The 18,252-nt window shown below is 42.3% G+C and overlaps 1 protein-coding gene across 1 annotated transcript in view; it reads right to left on the reverse strand.

Moving 5' to 3' along the window:
* ISY1 (ISY1 splicing factor homolog) overlaps positions 1-18,252 on the reverse strand; it is an 816,689-nt gene that overhangs the window by 579,019 nt on the left and 219,418 nt on the right. The window contains exons 5-7 of the mRNA XM_044078094.1: positions 18,049-18,091; positions 17,844-17,956; positions 3,483-3,600 (exon numbers count right to left, since the gene is read on the reverse strand). Coding sequence (XP_043934029.1) covers positions 3,483-3,600; positions 17,844-17,956; positions 18,049-18,091 — 274 coding nt within the window. The remainder of the gene's footprint in view (positions 1-3,482; positions 3,601-17,843; positions 17,957-18,048; positions 18,092-18,252) is intronic.

The following is an 18,252-nucleotide window of genomic DNA, read 5'->3' on the forward strand; positions in this document are numbered from 1 at the left end:
TCGAAACTCCTGTTGTAGGCAGGGAATCAAGGTTTTGACTGTCTCTAGGCTGTGACAATGCTGAGTTCAAACACTGTTTAGATACCATTGCAGTTTCCTCATATGCAGTTTTGCATATGGAATTAGTAGAATGCAGGATGCCATGAAATCCAGGGCCTGCAGAATTTTTCTTGCAGGGAGCTGGATCTTTGTTGCCATCATTTGAAAGTAATGAGTCAGTTGCTTTTGTTTGTCTGGCGTGAGATAAGCCATCTGGGCAGTTGTATTTAAGCTTGCACCCAGGAATATTATCTCTTGAGAGGGCACTAGTTTTGATTTCTTTTCGTTTACTGTGTACCCTAGGCAAATTAGCAATCTTTTTACAAACGCCAGGTGCTTTAGAAGAATGTCTTTGCTCTCTGCTTGAATAAGGCAGTCGTCCAAGTAGGGATATATTTGAATTCCTTTTGTCTGCAAAATGCAATTACTTGTGCCAGGCATTTTGTGAAGACCCTGGGCGCAGTAGATAAGCCAAAGGGCCGTGCAGAGAATTGGTAATGCATTGAGCCGGCTATAAATCCGAGGCATCTTCTGCACGATTGTCTGATTGGGGCGTGCTTGAGGTCCAAAGTTACTAGCCAAGCCTCCTTGACCAGCATGGGCATAAGTTGTTGTAGTGTTAACATTTTGAATTTTGGAACATCCAGGAAAGTATTTAGGATTGACAGGTCCAGTATTCGTCTCCAGGCTTTGTCTTTTCTGGGTACTAAGAAAAGTCTTTTGTAAAATCCTTACCCCTGTTCTTCTTGTGGAACTTTTTGAATAGCTACCATATCCATGAGAGCTGCAATCTGTTTTTGTGCCTCTGCCCATTGGTTTTGTGGCAGGTTTGGCATACCTTTTGGTTTTGGAAGCGTGTGGAAGTGGAATCTGTACCCCTGAGAAACAATATTCAGCACCCATTGGTCTTGGGTGATCATGAACCAATTTTTTAAGAAAAGTGCTAGCTTGCCCCCTAGGGATCCTGTCAACTGGTAAGAGCTTGGCATTTGCAGAGGGAAGTCATTGTGACTGTTTCCTATAAGGTTGTGATTTGTCTTCTCCTCTTTTGGGGGCTGAAGCACCCCATTGTTTAGGTCTGTAGGAGCCTTGGGGCAGAGATCTGCCTCTTGGGCGTCTGTATCTGCCTCTTTGTGGCCTGTCTGACACTAAAAAGGACCAATTTTTTGAAGGCCAGTTTCTGCTAAATTTAGGTGGTTGAACCTGCAAGAAATCTTTCACCATTTGCATTGACTTTGTTTTATCCTCCATTTTCTTTAACACCTCTTCAGCCTTAACACCAAACAAAGTATCATGCTGTAATGGAGCATCCAATAATTTTACTTTAACATGGTCAGGTAAACTTTGTTCTTTCAACCAAGCATGTCTTCGAATAACAGAGCCTGTAACTGCGGCTCTACAAGAAGCCTCTAATGAATCAAAACCACATTGCAGAGTATGCTTTCCCACTTGTTCAACTGCATGCAATAAATCCTGCATTTCTTTACTGTCAGGACATTCTATATTTGTAACCATTTTCTGCTTTAACAATGACATGAGGTACTGCTGACATTTAAGCATGTGAAACTGACAGTTTAAAGCTCTTACAGCTAAAGTAGCAGAAGTGTAAACTTTTTTCCCCCATCTGTCCAGAGCTCTGGAATCCCTATCTGAGGGGACATGATTTTTGGCAGTGGAAGCCTTAACCCCTTTAGGACCCTGAGAAATTGTTTCTGGATCTGCAGCGGGGTTTTTGTAAAGAAATTTATGAGAGTCAGGGACCCTGTAGTACCTGTCTGGCTTTACTGGTGCAGGTGGTAAAGAGTCAGGAGACAGAGTGGATTCAGGAAAAACATCATCTACAATATCAAGCACAGGGGGGATAGCCAGGGGCCTGTGCTGAGGTAATAAAAGGAAATCTCTGAGCCTTTTCTTGGATTCTGAGTAATCCTGGCTCCCTCATGGTGTGCACGGTTTCCCCAAAAGAATAATCCTCAGGCGGTGAGGCTGAAGGAATGGACTCTTCAGCATCAGAGTCCTCACAGGGAGGGAGAGAATAGCCCTCATCAGAAGAGTCAGAGGAAATGGAAACCTGATCAGAGGAATCATAATCTGTGTCTTGCCTAGGCCTTTTGTCAGGAGGGGGATGGGAGCCCCTGATTAAAGTAATAAGGTCTTCGGCCATTTTAAGCATCTGTTTCTTTGGCATGGATGACTGTTCTGGAGAATGCTGCCCTTGTTTCCTTGTCTTTAATGGTGTTTTTGACTTTGCCTTTGCTGCTGTAGAAGCCTTAATTGTAAGCTGTGAAGGTCTGAAAACATCCTCAGAAGCCAATGCCTGCTCAGTGGCTCCGGACCCATCCGAGGGTATAGTTTCCGTAGGCCCAATACCTTGAGTTTCCACAGGCCTCGGTGTCTCCACGTGGCTGTCGGTTATGGCCTGTGGTTCTGAGGTAGCAGGTGTCAGGGGCTGCGAAAGCAACTCACTGAGAACCAGCGACTGGCCTAGAAGAGGCTTCGTCGTCAGTTTTGGACCTCAGATGCCTGTCTTTTTCTTTGTCTTTGCGTTTTTTATACATTCCGGTCGTCGGTTGTTCCGATGGCATTATATAATTAAATCTTCATCCAAAATAATGTAAGGCAAAATCAAACTGACGTTTAATAGTGCGTTTATTGAATCTAGTACAAAACCGACAACTAGCAATGTCGTGGTCAGGGCCTAGGCAAGGAATACAGTAAGAGTGAAAGTCCTTATGAGGTATTTGCTTCCCACAAGAAATACAATTATTAACTTTTACTGACATCGGTCTGGAGCAAGAAAAAGTTTCCCAACGGGGTACTTAGCTTTACTGAAAACTTCGGTTCTGAAATTCAATTTTGAAAATCTCAAGAGTCGGCCGACCAGCACTTGCGAACTGCTTTTGCTTCGGGCACCGCACGGCAAGAAAGACTGAAGAAAATGGCGTTGGTTGCTTTTATACCCCTGGCGCACTGATGTCAGGGAAGAGGCGACAGCAACCGACGCTGGACCAAGACTTTGGAACTCGGGCGAACTACGGGTCGCCTGCCAGCAGGATAACCCAAGTGTAATGACTGCAACAGTGAACCATGATGAACATCTTAAAATATAATATTTTTGTAAAGCAGAGGACATGCAAGTACCACAAAAATAAACTAGCACAGTCTGAGAATAACTTCTCAAATGAGAAGAAATCCTTGTTACTTAAACACAATATGTGGACTTCAGTCCTTTACAACTTATAATTTAGTACATTGTTATATGTAACAACAGAAGAAAATGGTTATTTCTGTTTTAGTACAATGTAAATCTGAACAAAAATACTTTGGGTTGCATCAACCAAGCTAGCAGACTATGACAAGAATGTCAAGACCAGAAAATGTACAATGCAAATTTTTACAAAAATAACACTTTTTTTAACCTTGAGCTAATTACATCAACTTACGCTCTTTCTCAAATAGCTCTCGCACACCAGGCAAATCTCTAGCAGCACCAAAATATTTGTAGCCTTTGTTTCCAGGCACCTCCTTTCCCTCATGATCCAACATCTTGGGACCAATTTTCTGAAAGCAGCCAACAGTATAGAATTTTAGTACATCCCTTAACGTGTTAAATAAAACGAAAAAAAGTACAGTTGTATACACTTACCATAAATGTAGACGTTCAAGTATATTCACTGTTGCAGTCCATTTCCTGTCGTGAAAGCCCTCAGCCAGCCCAACTACCAGAGAAACGTATTTCGCCTTCCAGGCTGGCAGACTCCTTAACTGATGTCAACACGCTGAGGTATAAAGGGAGTCAGCCTGTGTCATCACTTCAGTATTTTCTTCGCCCCACAGAGGAGGAGCCCAGAGTCAAGCATAGAAGAACAAAGAAAGGGGGTACCTAACCCAGGGTAGCCTAGTAAAGTGCCCAAGGTCATTATATGTGGAGATTCTAAGCCTGCCTGGTAGCCGAAGGGGTAGGAGAGAGGGAAAGAAGACTGCAACAGTGAATACACTCGAACATCCACATTTATGGTAAGTGTACACAACTGCACTATGTCCTTCGTGTTTCACTGTTGCAGTCCTGACAGTTGGGAAGAATCCCAAAGCTTAAATGAGTGTGGATGGAGATCAAGGAGAAGAGAATCCTGCTCTGGATTTTGAGAAAGCTGGCAGGTGGTAGTGTGTTGTGATGGTATGCACAGAAGACCAAGTGGCTGCTTCCAGAATGTCTTTGGTGGGGGACCCCCTAAGGAAAGCTGTAGAAGTAGCTGTAGCCCTGGTAGGTTGAGGTCTAACCAAATCTGGGGGTTTCTTTCCATGATGGCTGTAGCAGAAAGAAATACAGTGAGAAATACATTTGGAAATAGTCTGTTTAGAAGCTGGTTTTCATTCAGATCCAAGGGCAAAGGTTATGAACAGCTGATCTGATTTTCTTAAGGATTTTGTTCTGTCTAGGTAGAAGCGCAACATTCTGTACACATCCAAGGAGTGCAGTATTCTTTCTCTCCTGTTCTGAGGATTGAGAAAGAAGCTAGGCAGATGGATGGCTTGATTCGAAGACACACTGGTTACCACCTTAGGCATAAAGTAGGAATTAATCCCGAGGGAGACCCTGTCTTTATGGAAGACACTGAAAGGCTCTACTGCCATTAGGGCCTGTAACTCTGAGACCCTTCTAGCCGAAGTAATAGACATAGTTGAGGTCCCATGGAGGGGTGTGTTTCCTCCTGAAGGGCCTAATGTGAATGAAACCCCTAAGTAATTGTTTCAGGAGGGGGTGTGAGGAGATAGGAGTAAGAACAGGAAAGTGAGCAGAGATGGCTAAGGAGTGTATTTTTATGGAGGAGTAGGAAAGGCCTTTATCCACTAGACTGGCTAGGTACTCCAGGATGGTCGAAATGTTAGCTGAGCTTGGCTCAAGGTGGTGCTTCTGGCACCAAAAAGAGAATCTTTTCTATTTGGCTGAGTAAGATTTCCTAGTGCTGGGCCTTCTGGATTCCTGCAGAATGTTTTGCACCCGATGACTTAAGTTGGTGCAGCAGTTTGGTGCCGAGGGATAATCCAAGCAGAAAGGTTGAGTCTGCAGATTGGGGTGCACAATTCTCCATTTGTACTAAGCGAGAAGACCTACCTTCTGCGGTAACTGCCAGGTTTCCGTTTGGTGAGCTGGAGAAGGAGTGGAAAAAAGTGTTGTCTGGACCAGTCTGGCACTATCAGAACAGTCCTTGGGCTCTCTTCTCTTATCTTTAGAAGGACTCGAGACAGAAGTGAAAGGGGTGGAAATGCGTAAATGATGAGGTGAGTCTATGGGAAGGAGAAGGCATCCAGTCTCCAAGCTGATGCCTGTCTTGTCCTGGTACAGACATTTTCCAGTTAAGCATTGTCCTTGCTGGCAAAAAGGTCCACCTGTGGGGTTCCCCATTTTTGAGTTATGTTGAGAAAGATATCCCGGTGTAGGTGCCACTAGTGGGTGTCTGTCAAGTTCCTGCTAAAGTGATCTGCAAGGATGTTTTGCTCCCCTGGCAGATACTGTGCTAGGAGGTGAAGTCCCAGAGAGTGTGCTGTCTCCCAGACTTGCATGGCTAGACGGCACAGCGTGTAGGAGTGCATGCTTCCTTGCCTTTTTATGTACCACATGACTGTGGTGTTGTCTGTCTGTACTACCAGAACCCCTGGTATCCATTTCTCTTTGAAGGCCAGTAAGCCTTTCTGTATTGCCACAAGTACTTTCCAATTTATGTGCCTCCTCTTGGTCTGGGTATCCCATAACCCATGGGGTTGAAGAAGCTAGGTATGGGCCTCCCATGCAGTCTGAGGAATCTGTGGTGAGGTTTGGGCCCTGAAGAATGATTTTTAAGGGCAAGCCCTGATTCTTGGTGCAATCCTGTACCCAGCATGTGAGTGCTTGCTTAAGGCAAAGTATCAGGTACATTTTGGTGTCCAGGGATTGAGTGCTGTGGCCCCATACATTCTGTAGATACCACTGAAGCTTCCTCAGGTGTAGTTTGGCTAGTGACACCATGAGGATACAAGATGCCATGTACCCCAAAGCTCTGAGGAATTCTCTGGCTGTTGTGTACTGTTTGTGCTGTAAATTCTGGAAGTAGTTGGTCAAAAAGGTGACGACATCCGAGGGGACGAAGGCCTTTTGGAGGGAAGAGTCCAGGAGTGACCCTAGGGAAACTATCTATTTGGATGGTACACTGATGGACTTCTTTAAGCTTAGTGTGAACCCCAGAGAGGTTAGGAGGTCCTGTGTAAATTTCAGGTCCTTGAGAATCTGTGACAAGTCTGAGGCCTGGATTAAGCAAACATCCAAGTATGTGTAAATCTGGATCCATTTGGTCCTGTAGAAGGCAATGGCAGGAGCTAAGCACTTTATGAAAACCCTTGGAGCAGTAGACAGTCCAAAGGGCAGAGCTGAAAACTGATAGTGACTGGAGCTTGCTATGAAGTGAAGAAAGCCTCTGTGTGACTTTAATATAGGAATGTGCAGACAGGCGTCTTTTAGGTCTAATGAAACCATGAATGCCTGAGGGGCTAACACTAGCAGCAGTTTTAGCAGGGTCAACATTTTGAATTTTGGTACCCTGAGAAATAGATTTAAGTTGGACATGTCTAGAATGGGAAGCCAAGAGCCTTATTTTCTGGGTACTAGAAAGAGTCGAGTGAAATATTTTCCATTTTTGATCTTCTGGAACTAGTTCCACTACTCCCTAGGAACCCAAACTTTGAATCTATTCTAGAACCTGACTTTTTTAATTTTGGGGTACATCGGGGTATCCTGAGAATCTTTAAGGCTCTTTGAAAGTGAGTTTGTAACCACTGGCAATAATATTTAGACCCCACTGATCTGAAGTAATGTGGGTCCAGTTTTGATAGAAAAGCCTTCCTCCTAGCTTTGGGGTGGAAAAGAAAGGACCAATGTTTGGCCACAACAATTCCTGGGGGGGGGGGGGTGCACTTGCAGAAAGTCCTTTACCATTTGCATGAATTTTGCCTTGTACTCCATCTTTTTCAGGACTGCATTGGCTTTTGCCCCAAAAAGGCATTCTTTGTCAAGGGGTGATCCAGGAGATTAGCTTTTACATGGAGGTTGCTCTTTAAGCCAAGTGCATCTCCTGATCACTGTGCAGTGACAGCTGCCCTGCAGGAAGCTTCCATGGCATAATACCCACAGTGTAGGGAGCGTTTAGCTACTTGAAAACTGGAATGGTACAAATCTAAAAGCTCCTTACAAAGGTTTTTATCCTCTAGACCTGGCAGCTTTTGTTTTAGTTGGCCCAGAATTGTTTGCTGGTATTTGATCATATGGAATTGACAGTTGAATCCTACTTTCTTCGTCAGTAGATAAAAAGTTCCTAGAAGTATTGGCCCTAGACCCCTTAGGGCTTGGGGTGACCACTTCAGGGTCAGCAGTTGGGTTTTTGAATAGATACTTATGAGTGCCCTGGACCATGTAGAACTGGTCAGGCTTTCTGGGTGCAAGAGGGGGTGAATCAGGATTTAAGGAGGCATCCTGAAAAACATCTTCCACTACTTCCAATAGGTGGATTGCTAGAGGTTTGTGCTCAGAGAGGTCTAAGAGTTCCCGGACTCTTTTTTTGGCCTGTGGGTATTTTTGTGCTTCCTACTGAAAATGTTGTCACATAGCATGAAGTGTCTCTCTGAAAGTAAGGTCTTCAGGTGGGGAGGCAGAGTGGAGAGTTTCTTCTGAATATGATTCCTCATATGAGATGTACCCCAGACCTTTCTCAGATGTAGAGTTCTCCAAGTTAGATTCTTCTTCTGAATGCAGTAGATCAGGGAAGTGTTCAGAGGGGTGTCTATGTCTCTTTGTCCTGGGGTAATACCCCTTCAAGTCTGTCTAGACCTTACAATGTTAATGAGGTCTTCTGCCAATCTGATTAAATCTTATTAGGATCCCTGAAACTGGGAGCCTGTAGGCCTAGGTGAAAACCCACACCAAAGAAAGGCATTGTGTCAGGGTTTGGCCTTCGGCTTGGGAGCGTCCGATGCCCTAGCACCCAACTCTTTAGATTGAAACTGCACTGGAATGGGCCTAAGCCGTGAAAATTCTCCAGTTAGCAGCCACTCGTCAGAAGCCGTGGCCTGCTGCGCAGTCTCTGACCCAACCAATGAGCTGAAGGTATGAGCAGTACAAGTCAAAGGAACCAAAGGCAAGTCCAACTCCAAATGGTTCTTGACAGAGGCTTTGGCAACTGAATCAAAACTTAAAGGGGGCTGCAAAAGAGCCTCACCTTCCTCAACAATCACTATTAGTCTAGCAGGCGATGAGTGTTGCCCATGGACCTAGGCTTTTGTTTCTTATCTTGTTTGCGTTTGGGTAAATTGAGTTTGGAATGACCGGCAGAGATCATAGTACGCTACTGCACAGATTCCTGCCTCAGAAAACAAGCTAAAAACTCTGCTCTACGCCTAATAGTTCTAGTGTTAAACCTAGCACAGAATCAACAGTCAGGGACGTCATGTTCTGGTGCTAAGCAAGTGACACAAAGCATATGGAAGTCTCTGTGTGGAATTTGTTTACCAATTATTAACTTTACCTGACATGAGTCAAAGAAGAAAGAAAGGGGTTCCCCAATGAGGTACTTATCTTTCCAATGACAACATCTCTCTGGAGCAGACCGAACAAAGAATTTGAAATCTGCTTCGGCCTCTGGCGGCAAGAAAAGACTGAAGTGATGACGCAAGCTGGCTCCTTTTATACCTGAGCATACTGACATCAGTTAAAGCATCCACCAGTCTGGGAGGCAAAATAAGTTTCTCTGGTAGATGGGACGTCTCAGGGATTTCTTGCCGTGAAAGCCAAACTGTCAGGACTGCTTCAGTGAAACAAGAAAAACATCAATTGTGTATGTGACAAAACACTTCTTCATTCTAAATACAGCTCAGAAACAGAACTGCAAATTCAGAACATGGCAGCTAGGAGAAAAGAAATTAAGTACATAAAGAATTGATAACATATTAGTTTTTATGGTACCTTTACTACTGGTTCATATTTTGTAGCTAACATTAAGGTCATGTTTTGCAAGCTGCATAATCTGGTGCTTGGAACCACAAATAAGTAATACAGGTCTTACTTCTGGAATGAAGTTTTCAAATTCACAAAAGCAGCACTTGCAAAATTAAAATAACTGCTGTGCCTGGTATAAACCCAGTAGAAAGAAGGGAACACTTGGGGTTATTGTGCTCTTGACTGCTATGTGCACGATCGGCAACATAAGCAGAACAACATGAATATGTCTAGACTCAAATCCCAAAGGGTTACCTTATGCTTAGCTCGACAAATGCCAGAACAGTGTGGGGAATATAATTAAAACAAATTACAAAATACACTTTTTAATTTTAAAACTTTTTTTTTTTTTACCTTTGACCATTTTCAATAAAGCAGTCCTTAAACTGTTGATTTGGATAGTTTTGCTCCCTCAATATAGAGCTACCTCTCCAAATTGGTTTGACTTATTCTTGTTAAATTTTCAAAATGATACAAGTAAAAAATACTATAAACATCTTTAGATTGTGCTCCTATCTTCAAAGGTAAAGTAGCAAATGTAGCACAAATTTTAATGACAGTAATTTTAATTTTACTTTTATGCCACATTTAAGAGATTAAAAATATAATTTTATACAAAATATTCTTTTTAGAGCTGATATAATAACATTGCATATTGTTACCCAGGTTAAATACCTCATATTTATTTAAAAGAGACTGGGGCATGACTTGCTAGTTGCAAAATGCAGGGTTTTACAAGCATTTGATAGTAACAGTCTAGAACATTAGGGTGGTTTTGTGACTTCTGTTCAAGGTGGGAAACACAGGGATATAGTTTCATAGTATAGTACTAGGCTATCTGCCCTGGGGCATTTGTAAGCCTAGCCATAGTGATGTGGCTTTTGCCACCCCATGAAATGGTACAAAAATGTACAGAATAAATCTAGAATACTGTGCCTCTGTCTAGTAGTGACACAATGAAGGTCCCCTTATATAATAGAATTAGTTTACTGTGCCCCTGTCTAGCAGTGACACAGATGTGACCCCTGGGGTAAACTTACGATCTTCCATCCACTCATCAAGATTTCTCTTGAAGAGAGTCAGTGAGGGGCTCTGCCTAATACAAAATGAGATCCTGTTCCAAAGCATGGGAAGCCTCTGGTTTATGAATCTATCCCTCCAGCATGTCCTATTCATACTTGTGCCGAGGTTTAAGTCTTTAGCTCTCATGGTCCTGATGGATTTGGAGTTTTTGAGGTGGAGCATGTCCATCAGATCCTGATTGGACATGGCCTTGTACGTCAGGCAGAGATCACCTCTGAGCAGGCGGTATGCTACTGAATAGAGCTGAAGTTTCTTTAGTCTGGCAGAATAAGACATATGTTGGAGACCCTTGATCCTTTTGGTGAGGTACTTTTGTGGTCTCTCCAGCTGTTGCAAATGCCGGGTGAGGTACATACCAAATGGGGCATTGTACTCAATCATGGGTCTGATGAGGGAGGAATATAGGAGTACAATGACATCCTTGGATCTGGATGTGAATCCCTTCATGATGAGGTGTGCAAGGTAGAATGTTTTTCTAACCACTTTGGCAACGTGGGTGTCAAATGAGAGGTCGCTGTCTACTTGGGTCCCTAGGTCTCTGATTACTTTTTCTGTACTCAGTGGGTTGCTGTCTATGTGATAATTTGTGGGTACTTTGTTTTTCCAAAGGGATGACTATACATTTTTGGCATTTAGTTTAAGGCCGTGACTACGGCACCAGTTGTCCGTTTCAGTGAGGCCTTTTTGTAGGATGTGTGTGTCTGCTGGTGTATCGACTATGGCGCCTAGTTTGCAGTCATCTGTGAACTTTGTTAGCCACAGCCCTCCCATGTTTGCTTTAACATCTGAGAAATAAATGCCGAACAAGAGGGGTCCCAGGACAGATCCCTGAGGGACACCACTTGTGACTGGCTTTGAGTCTGACACTGCTCCAGCGATTTTAACTTTATGGGTTCTGTCCTTTAGCCAGTTTGCAACCCATCTAGTGACATAAGGGTTTACTTTTAAGCTGTTTAGCTTATCTATGATGCCTGAGTGGGGTATTGTGTCGAAGGCCTTAGCCAAGTCCAGGTATGCTGTATGGACTGCTTTGCCCTCATCAATGGCTCTAGTGACTGTTTCGAAAAAGTCAATCAGGTTTAAAAGGCAGGATCTGCCCTTTACAAAGCCAAACTGGGTGGGGTCAAGTGTCTGTAGGTCCCCTATGTCTCTGTTTATGAGTTCCATAATGATTCTTTCCATAGCTTTGCAGACCAGGCTAGTTAAGCTTATGGGGCGGTAGTTTCCAGGGTCTGTAGAGGCAGCCGCCTTGTGGAGTGGGACCACTGTTGCTGTACGCCAGTGTTCAGGAACATATCCCGAAGTAAGGCTAAGGTTAAATAGCATTTTTATGTGTGGGTTTAGCTCCTCTTGGAGTTCACGTAACACGCACCCCGGGATTCCGTCAGGTCCCATTGATGCTGTGTTTTTGCTTTGTTTAGGGCAGTTCTCACTTGGACATCTGAGATGACAGGAGATTACATTCAGCTGGGATAAGTATTTCTTCTTTTGAGGGTGAAGGAGGGAGAAATTTGCACTGAACCTGTCAGCCAGAATGTTGGCAATATCTGTGGGTTCAGTGTATTTTTGTTGTTGTGAACCAACTCTGAGCATATCTGAGGGTTTCCCCAGGTTTCTAACATAGCTGAAGAAGGCTTTGTGGTTATCTTTAGTGTCCTTAGCGATTTTTCTCTCAAAGTTTACCTTGGATGTTTTTATGAGAGAACGTAGTTTTCTGCTAATGTTGATCAGAGATGTCTTCCCTTCATGGGATTTCGCTCTGACGTGCAGTAGCTTCCTTCTTTGTTATACAATTTGTTTATGGCTGAGGTCCACCAGACAGGACGCTTACATTTGGTGGAGAGGGACTTGGATTTGTTTGGGATTGCATGATCCATGCATTCTTGGAGATGTTCATAGAAAGCATTTGTGAAGGATTCGGCATTGTGGGATGTGGCATCCACTGGCACAGTGGGCTTAAAGGATACCATCTCAGTCTTAAGAAGAGTGAAGTCTGCTTTTGAGAAGTTTTTCACTGTGGTCTTTTGTGCTGGGGTGGAGGTGGGATATGTATATCCAGGGTGATTAGTTTGTGGTCAGATCTCACTAGTGAGGGGTATACTTCCGGTGTGGAGCATTTTGTCCCCATGTTTGTGATGATCAGGTCTAGTATATTATCTCCCCTAGTGGGAGAGGTGACTAGTTGTTCCAGTGCATTTGAATTTATGAATTCCAGGAACCTTTGGGCTAGGATATTAGGGCTAGAATAATGTACACAATCTATGTTTGGGTAGTTGAAGTCTCCCAGTATGATGGTATTTTGTGATACATTCATATCCTCCAATGTCTTCAGGAAGGCTGAGTGGGGTTCTTGAGATTGGGAGGGTGGTCTGTAACATGCTACCAGTTGTATAGCAGTTTTGCCTATGGTTAGTTGCATCTGTATGGTCTCTGATGCTTCATGTGTTGCTACTAACCTGGAGGTGTGGGTGTCCTTTATGAATATGGACACTCCCCCTCCCTTTGTGGTTTGGCCCGGGTTTTGGGGCCGAAAAGCATGATACGAGGTATAGCCTGGTAGTGCTGGGGTGCTCTCAGGAGCCTTGAACCAGGTTTCAGTTACTGCACAGACGCCGATGTTCTCCATGCTGAGGAGTGCATCAAGTGCCTGCATCTTGAGATTTAGACTTCTGGTGTTGAGCAGCATTACCCTTAGTGTTTTTCCATTTTTGTTTAATAAGGAGGTGGGTTTGTCTTTGAGCCTTGCCTAAAAAGGCACTATGGGGTGGCAAGAGCCTTAGCCAATATCCGGAAGCCCAGTGGTGACAGGTGTAAGCCATCCCTTGCGAAGCAGCGTGGCTTGTCCAACATATCATCCCAAGCAGACAGACATTGGATCCCCTTAGAATGACACCAGTACTTGAGCCAATTGTTAAAGCTGATCATCTTGTCTTTGTATTGTGGTATCATTCTTGGTGAGGGCAAGATGCTGCTCAGGGTCAGGGTCATACCAGCCTGGGCTACATAATCGGAGAGCTCCTCTATGTCTCTTTTCATGTAGTCCAGGGAGGTACGTCTCAGGTCATTCACACCAGCATGGACAATGATGGAGTCATATTTGTACTTGTTTTGGAGTGACCTGAGTGCGTGTGTTATGTGGCGGATCCTAGCTCCCGATAGACAGCTCACAGTCACCTTCTCCTTGTTCAGCCTGGTCAGTGGGACATCAGTGTGTCTGACTATGGAGTCACCTATTACTAATGTATCAGGCAAGGTGTTTGGCCTTAAGGGCTGCGATTGGTCGACACACTGATTTATTGAAGTATGTGTTGCATGTGTTTTGTTTTGAGGTGGTGGATTTTTGGATGTCTGCTTTGGGAGCCTCTGTTGTTTTGGTAAGTTTTTTATTAGCGCCTCTGAGTATGTCTTTGTGTTTTTATGTGTTTGGTTTGCAGTTGTGTTAGGTCTATGTGGGACTGGGATTGTTGTGTGTGTGGTTGCCATCTCCTCCTGTCTGGTCATGCCAGCCCTGAGTTGAGAGAGTTCAGCCTCCAGTTTGGCTATATAGTTGCATCTCTCACATGTATTTGTGTTTGTTGGGAGGAGGAGAGGGTTGTCTGTGTACATGAGACAATTGTAGCATTGTCTCAAGATACCCAGATTGACCAGCTGAACTGAAGACGACGCCAGTAATCTACCACTCGACATGCTAGAACAGTATAAGGGAGTGGTATACCTTTAAGGGAAGTGCATATTCACAGGGGTGGGAAGTAGATGTAGTGCTTTACTTAGTACGAGAGTGCTTACTTAGTAGAGAAGTATTGAGAACAAGTGCTAGGCTTATAATACAGTGAGTAGTCTGGTTATACTAAGAGTAGAGCTTCCTTAAGGGAAAATTTGAAGAGCAGACTTGGCGGAGCCAGAAAAAGTTTAACCTTGTTTAACCGGGACGACCGCCAAAAAGCCGTGCAAGCAGGATTTTAAACAGTGAACTACAAAAGAGCTAGAAATGGTCCCAAACAACCAATTACTACAGCTTCTTGTGCTGAGGTCACTTCCCCCAAGGACAGGTAGGCTGCTCAAGGCTCCCCACTCCCACTGGTGAGCAAAGAAACTTCCTTCTATCCAAGTAAGGTAATGGGCAACACAGGAACTACACCACAGCCCAGAATACAGCAATGCCTGTAAACTGCTCTAAACTAGTCGAGGAAGGCGGAAAAACAAGGATTATTTTTTTGTTTTTTTGGTAGAAACACACAGAAAATGCAGAAACAGTGATAAATTAGTTACACAGGCTAGCACACTTTAGTGGGCAGCCTCCACAGTTAAATTAAACAAACAAACAAGCAAACTTTCGATCAAATTCGACTAAAATGTAACTTTAAGTGCAGATTTTAAAATAATGCAGCAATCAGTTAAAAACAGTTCAGGCTAGTTCAAGGTAAGCTACAGAAGCTATTTAAAGTGAAAAAAAGCAAAGATACTTAAATCCAGAAGGTAGTCGCTTTTCTGAGTTCCCTGCTGCTAGGACCACTCTGTAAACCCACGTGGAGCTTGTCTGAGCAGTATAGCCAGACAAAACGCCCAGAGGCGGATTTTAAACAGTGAACTACAAAAGAGCTAGAAATGGTCCCAAACAACCAATTACTACAGCTTCTTGTGCTGAGGTCACTTCCCCGAAGGACAGGTAGGCTGCTCAAGGCTCCCCACTCCCACTGGTGAGCAAAGAAACTTCCTTCTATCCAAGTAAGGTAATGGACAACACAGGAACTACACCACAGCCCAGAATACAGCAATGCCTGTAAACTGCTCTAAACTAGTCGAGGAAGGCGGGAAAACAAGGATTATTTTTTTGTTTTTTTGGTAGAAACACACAGAAAATGCAGAAACAGTGATAAATTAGTTACACAGGCTAGCACACTTTAGTGGGCAGCCTCCACAGTTAAATTAAACAAACAAACAAGCAAACTTTCGATCAAATTCGACTAAAATGTAACTTTAAGTGCAGATTTTAAAATAATGCAGCAATCAGTTAAAAAACAGTTCAGGCTAGTTCAAGGTAAGCTACAGAAGCTATTTCAAGTGAAAAAAAGCAAAGATACTTAAATCCAGAAGGTAGTCGCTTTTCTGAGTTCCCTGCTGCTAGGACCACTCTGTAAACCCACGTGGAGCTTGTCTGAGCAGTATAGCCAGAAAAACAAAAAAAAAATATATATATATATATGCCTGGCATATCTACAATGAGTTGCCATTACTTCAGAAGTCAACATACTGTATGCTTCTGTAAGAAAAAAAAAACTTTCCTCCACTGAACAATCCCAACAACAAAACTCCCTGTACTGAAAATGGCAATTTGGTGAGGTTATCTTCAGTACAAAGTTGCATTTCAATCATTTACGGCAGAATCCCATGATGACTGTTCAAAGTTAAACTTTCAGGAAATTACATATGGAGATTTAGAAGAAAATATTCCCAAGATCATCACTCTACCTTTAAACAATTAAATACACCTCAGTGTTGAAACTGATTCTACCACAAAGCTACTACCAAGCACAGGAGAGTTTAGGTTGTGGCATCTTTCTAGCTATAGAAAGTTCCCCAGTCTAGAGGAAGGCATGTGATTCTGTCTTCTGATGCAATGGCTACTCAGCACAGACATATTCTGGATGTGTACTGTATTCCTCACCTCCCTTACACAGCAGACAGTTACATTTTAATAGCCATGTAAACCTAATGGGATTACCAATCAATGCAAGGTTATATCTTAAGATCGATGTGACTTTTCTCATTATTTTTTTTAGGAAGACACATAATGGAACAGCACCATTCTGCATTGCTGAGTGCAATTTCACTATTCCTAATAAGTTTTTTCCTTGTGTCAAAATATTTCACATAACTTAAACAAAACTTTATTTTCAGAGATAAATAAATAGTGATTTAGTTCTCCTAATAACAGGACGTATTTACAAGTTTATCTACTACTTACCCCATGACAAGAAAAAAATGTGGGTTTGCTGTGAGGTGAAGCTAAACACATTTGTAATAGGAATACTTAAAACTTGTAACAATAAATAATAAGTAAAATACTGAAAAACAACATGGCCTATGCCTTCATTTTCCTCATAATATAATACAAATACTACTTTCAAACAGGATATGTCCCTTCAGAATGCACATATTTTGATTGTGAAGTCAAACTAAGCATAAATGAAAACTGGGGAGATTTTTTTCCCCACATATTCCACCAATCCCACCACACATTACTCCTGATAAGCTTATGGTCAAGTGAATGAAACAAGCGGTCACTTTTACAGACAAGAGTGCCTTTCTACATTCACTTTCTGACTGGGTACAGCTGGGTATCAGACTGTGATAAATTATAACCAAAGTGATATACTTTAGCTTGTTTACACGTATGTGCATGTAAGGGTACACACACACACACACACACACACACACACACACACACACACACACACACACACACACACACACACAAACTTAGTCATTCTCTCTGCCACTGACAACCCAGACAAATAATCAGACCACGTTTTGACTGGGCACATATCTAACTTTTAATAGGATTCTCCCTCATATCCCTCAGCTGTCTGCACTCCTTCCCCACAGGTCCTAGCCCATTCATTCTCCAGGCAGCAGCACCTGTCTACAAAATGTGGTGAGATGAGCATGGAAGTTTCCAAAAAATGACAAACTCAAAAGGATGAGTTGAAGACGAGTTCAGCATTGGAACACCTCAAAGGAGATCCCAAAGGCAAATGTTATGTTTCATAATGAAGTACTTCTGTAGGCATGTTAATTAACACATTCTGGCAAACCTATATATGTGACTTGGGCATTTGGTCAAAACACTCGGTGAATGGCAGGTGTGCGAAATGGACAATCCGCAGGTATGGAAATATAAATTTTTCCTAGGGATTGCGTGACCTCGAAGTAGGTACATATAATTGGGGGGGGGGGGGGGGATCTTGCCTCCCTGCAAAAAACAATGTAGTTTTGTTTTTTTGCTGAGGTCAGTTGCATGCACAGAGGTTCTTCCTCAATGCACACATGGTAGCAAGTCAGTTTACACTTTTTCAACATTTAATGGGCGATGTTTTGACAAATGAAACTTGGGTTTGTTAATGTAAGTATTTTTTTTAGTTTACTATCATTTGATTGAACAGTACTTGATTGAAAATGAAATGTTTGAAAGAATTTGACTGAAAACTAATTGCCTGAAAACCCATCTAACTGAAAAGCAACTGACTGAAAACCTACTTCACTGAATCACAAATCACTGAAGATATTAAACACAATAAAATAAAACATAAAATAGTGTTTTTTATGACTTGTGATTCAGTGAAATGAGTTTTAAGTCAGTTGGACTTCCAGTCAATTAGTCTTCAGTCAAACTCTTTCAAACATTTCTTCTTTGACCAAGTATTGTTCAATCAAACGATAGTAAGCCAATTAATTTTATATCTATATACATGTATACACATACATATATATATATATATATATATATATATATGTGTGTGTGTGCATATATATACATATATATATATATATATATATATATATATATATATGTATGTATATATATATATATATATATCTACATGCACGCACACACATATATGAGTTTTCAGAAATTTCCAGTAAAATATGAACAAGATGTGCATTTCCAAAATGAACAAAGTTTTTTCAATTTACTTACAGTATAGTCTGGTCCACCAAGTTCCTTGATACGGACTTCCCAGTGTCCTTTTTCCCGAAGAAGCTTGTTGATCTCATCATTCAAGTCCCTTATCCGAAATTCACCCAACCCAGCTTAAAATGCAAATAAAAACAACCAGATTAGATAATGAATCATAGCTTTTAGACTTTTATCTTGGAAAAAAATGTGATATCTGTGCATTTACCATTTTGTATCTGTGCAACTTTTTTGGAAATTTCACCAATAATCTAAAAAAAGAAAGGAAGATTGATTACTCAGATTGCTCAAAGAATGGACAAAACAAAATGGTTAATTATTTCTAAGAACACTACCACACTGCTAATTTCTAACTTCATGCTTGGGAAACAAACCAATGAGAAGACTTCCAGTGAAGACTTATCCTCAACTG

This window comes from Protopterus annectens, chromosome 7.part0, assembly GCF_019279795.1.
Source record: "Protopterus annectens isolate FY-2018-M chromosome 7.part0, PAN1.0, whole genome shotgun sequence".
Taxonomy (NCBI): domain Eukaryota; kingdom Metazoa; phylum Chordata; order Ceratodontiformes; family Protopteridae; genus Protopterus; species Protopterus annectens.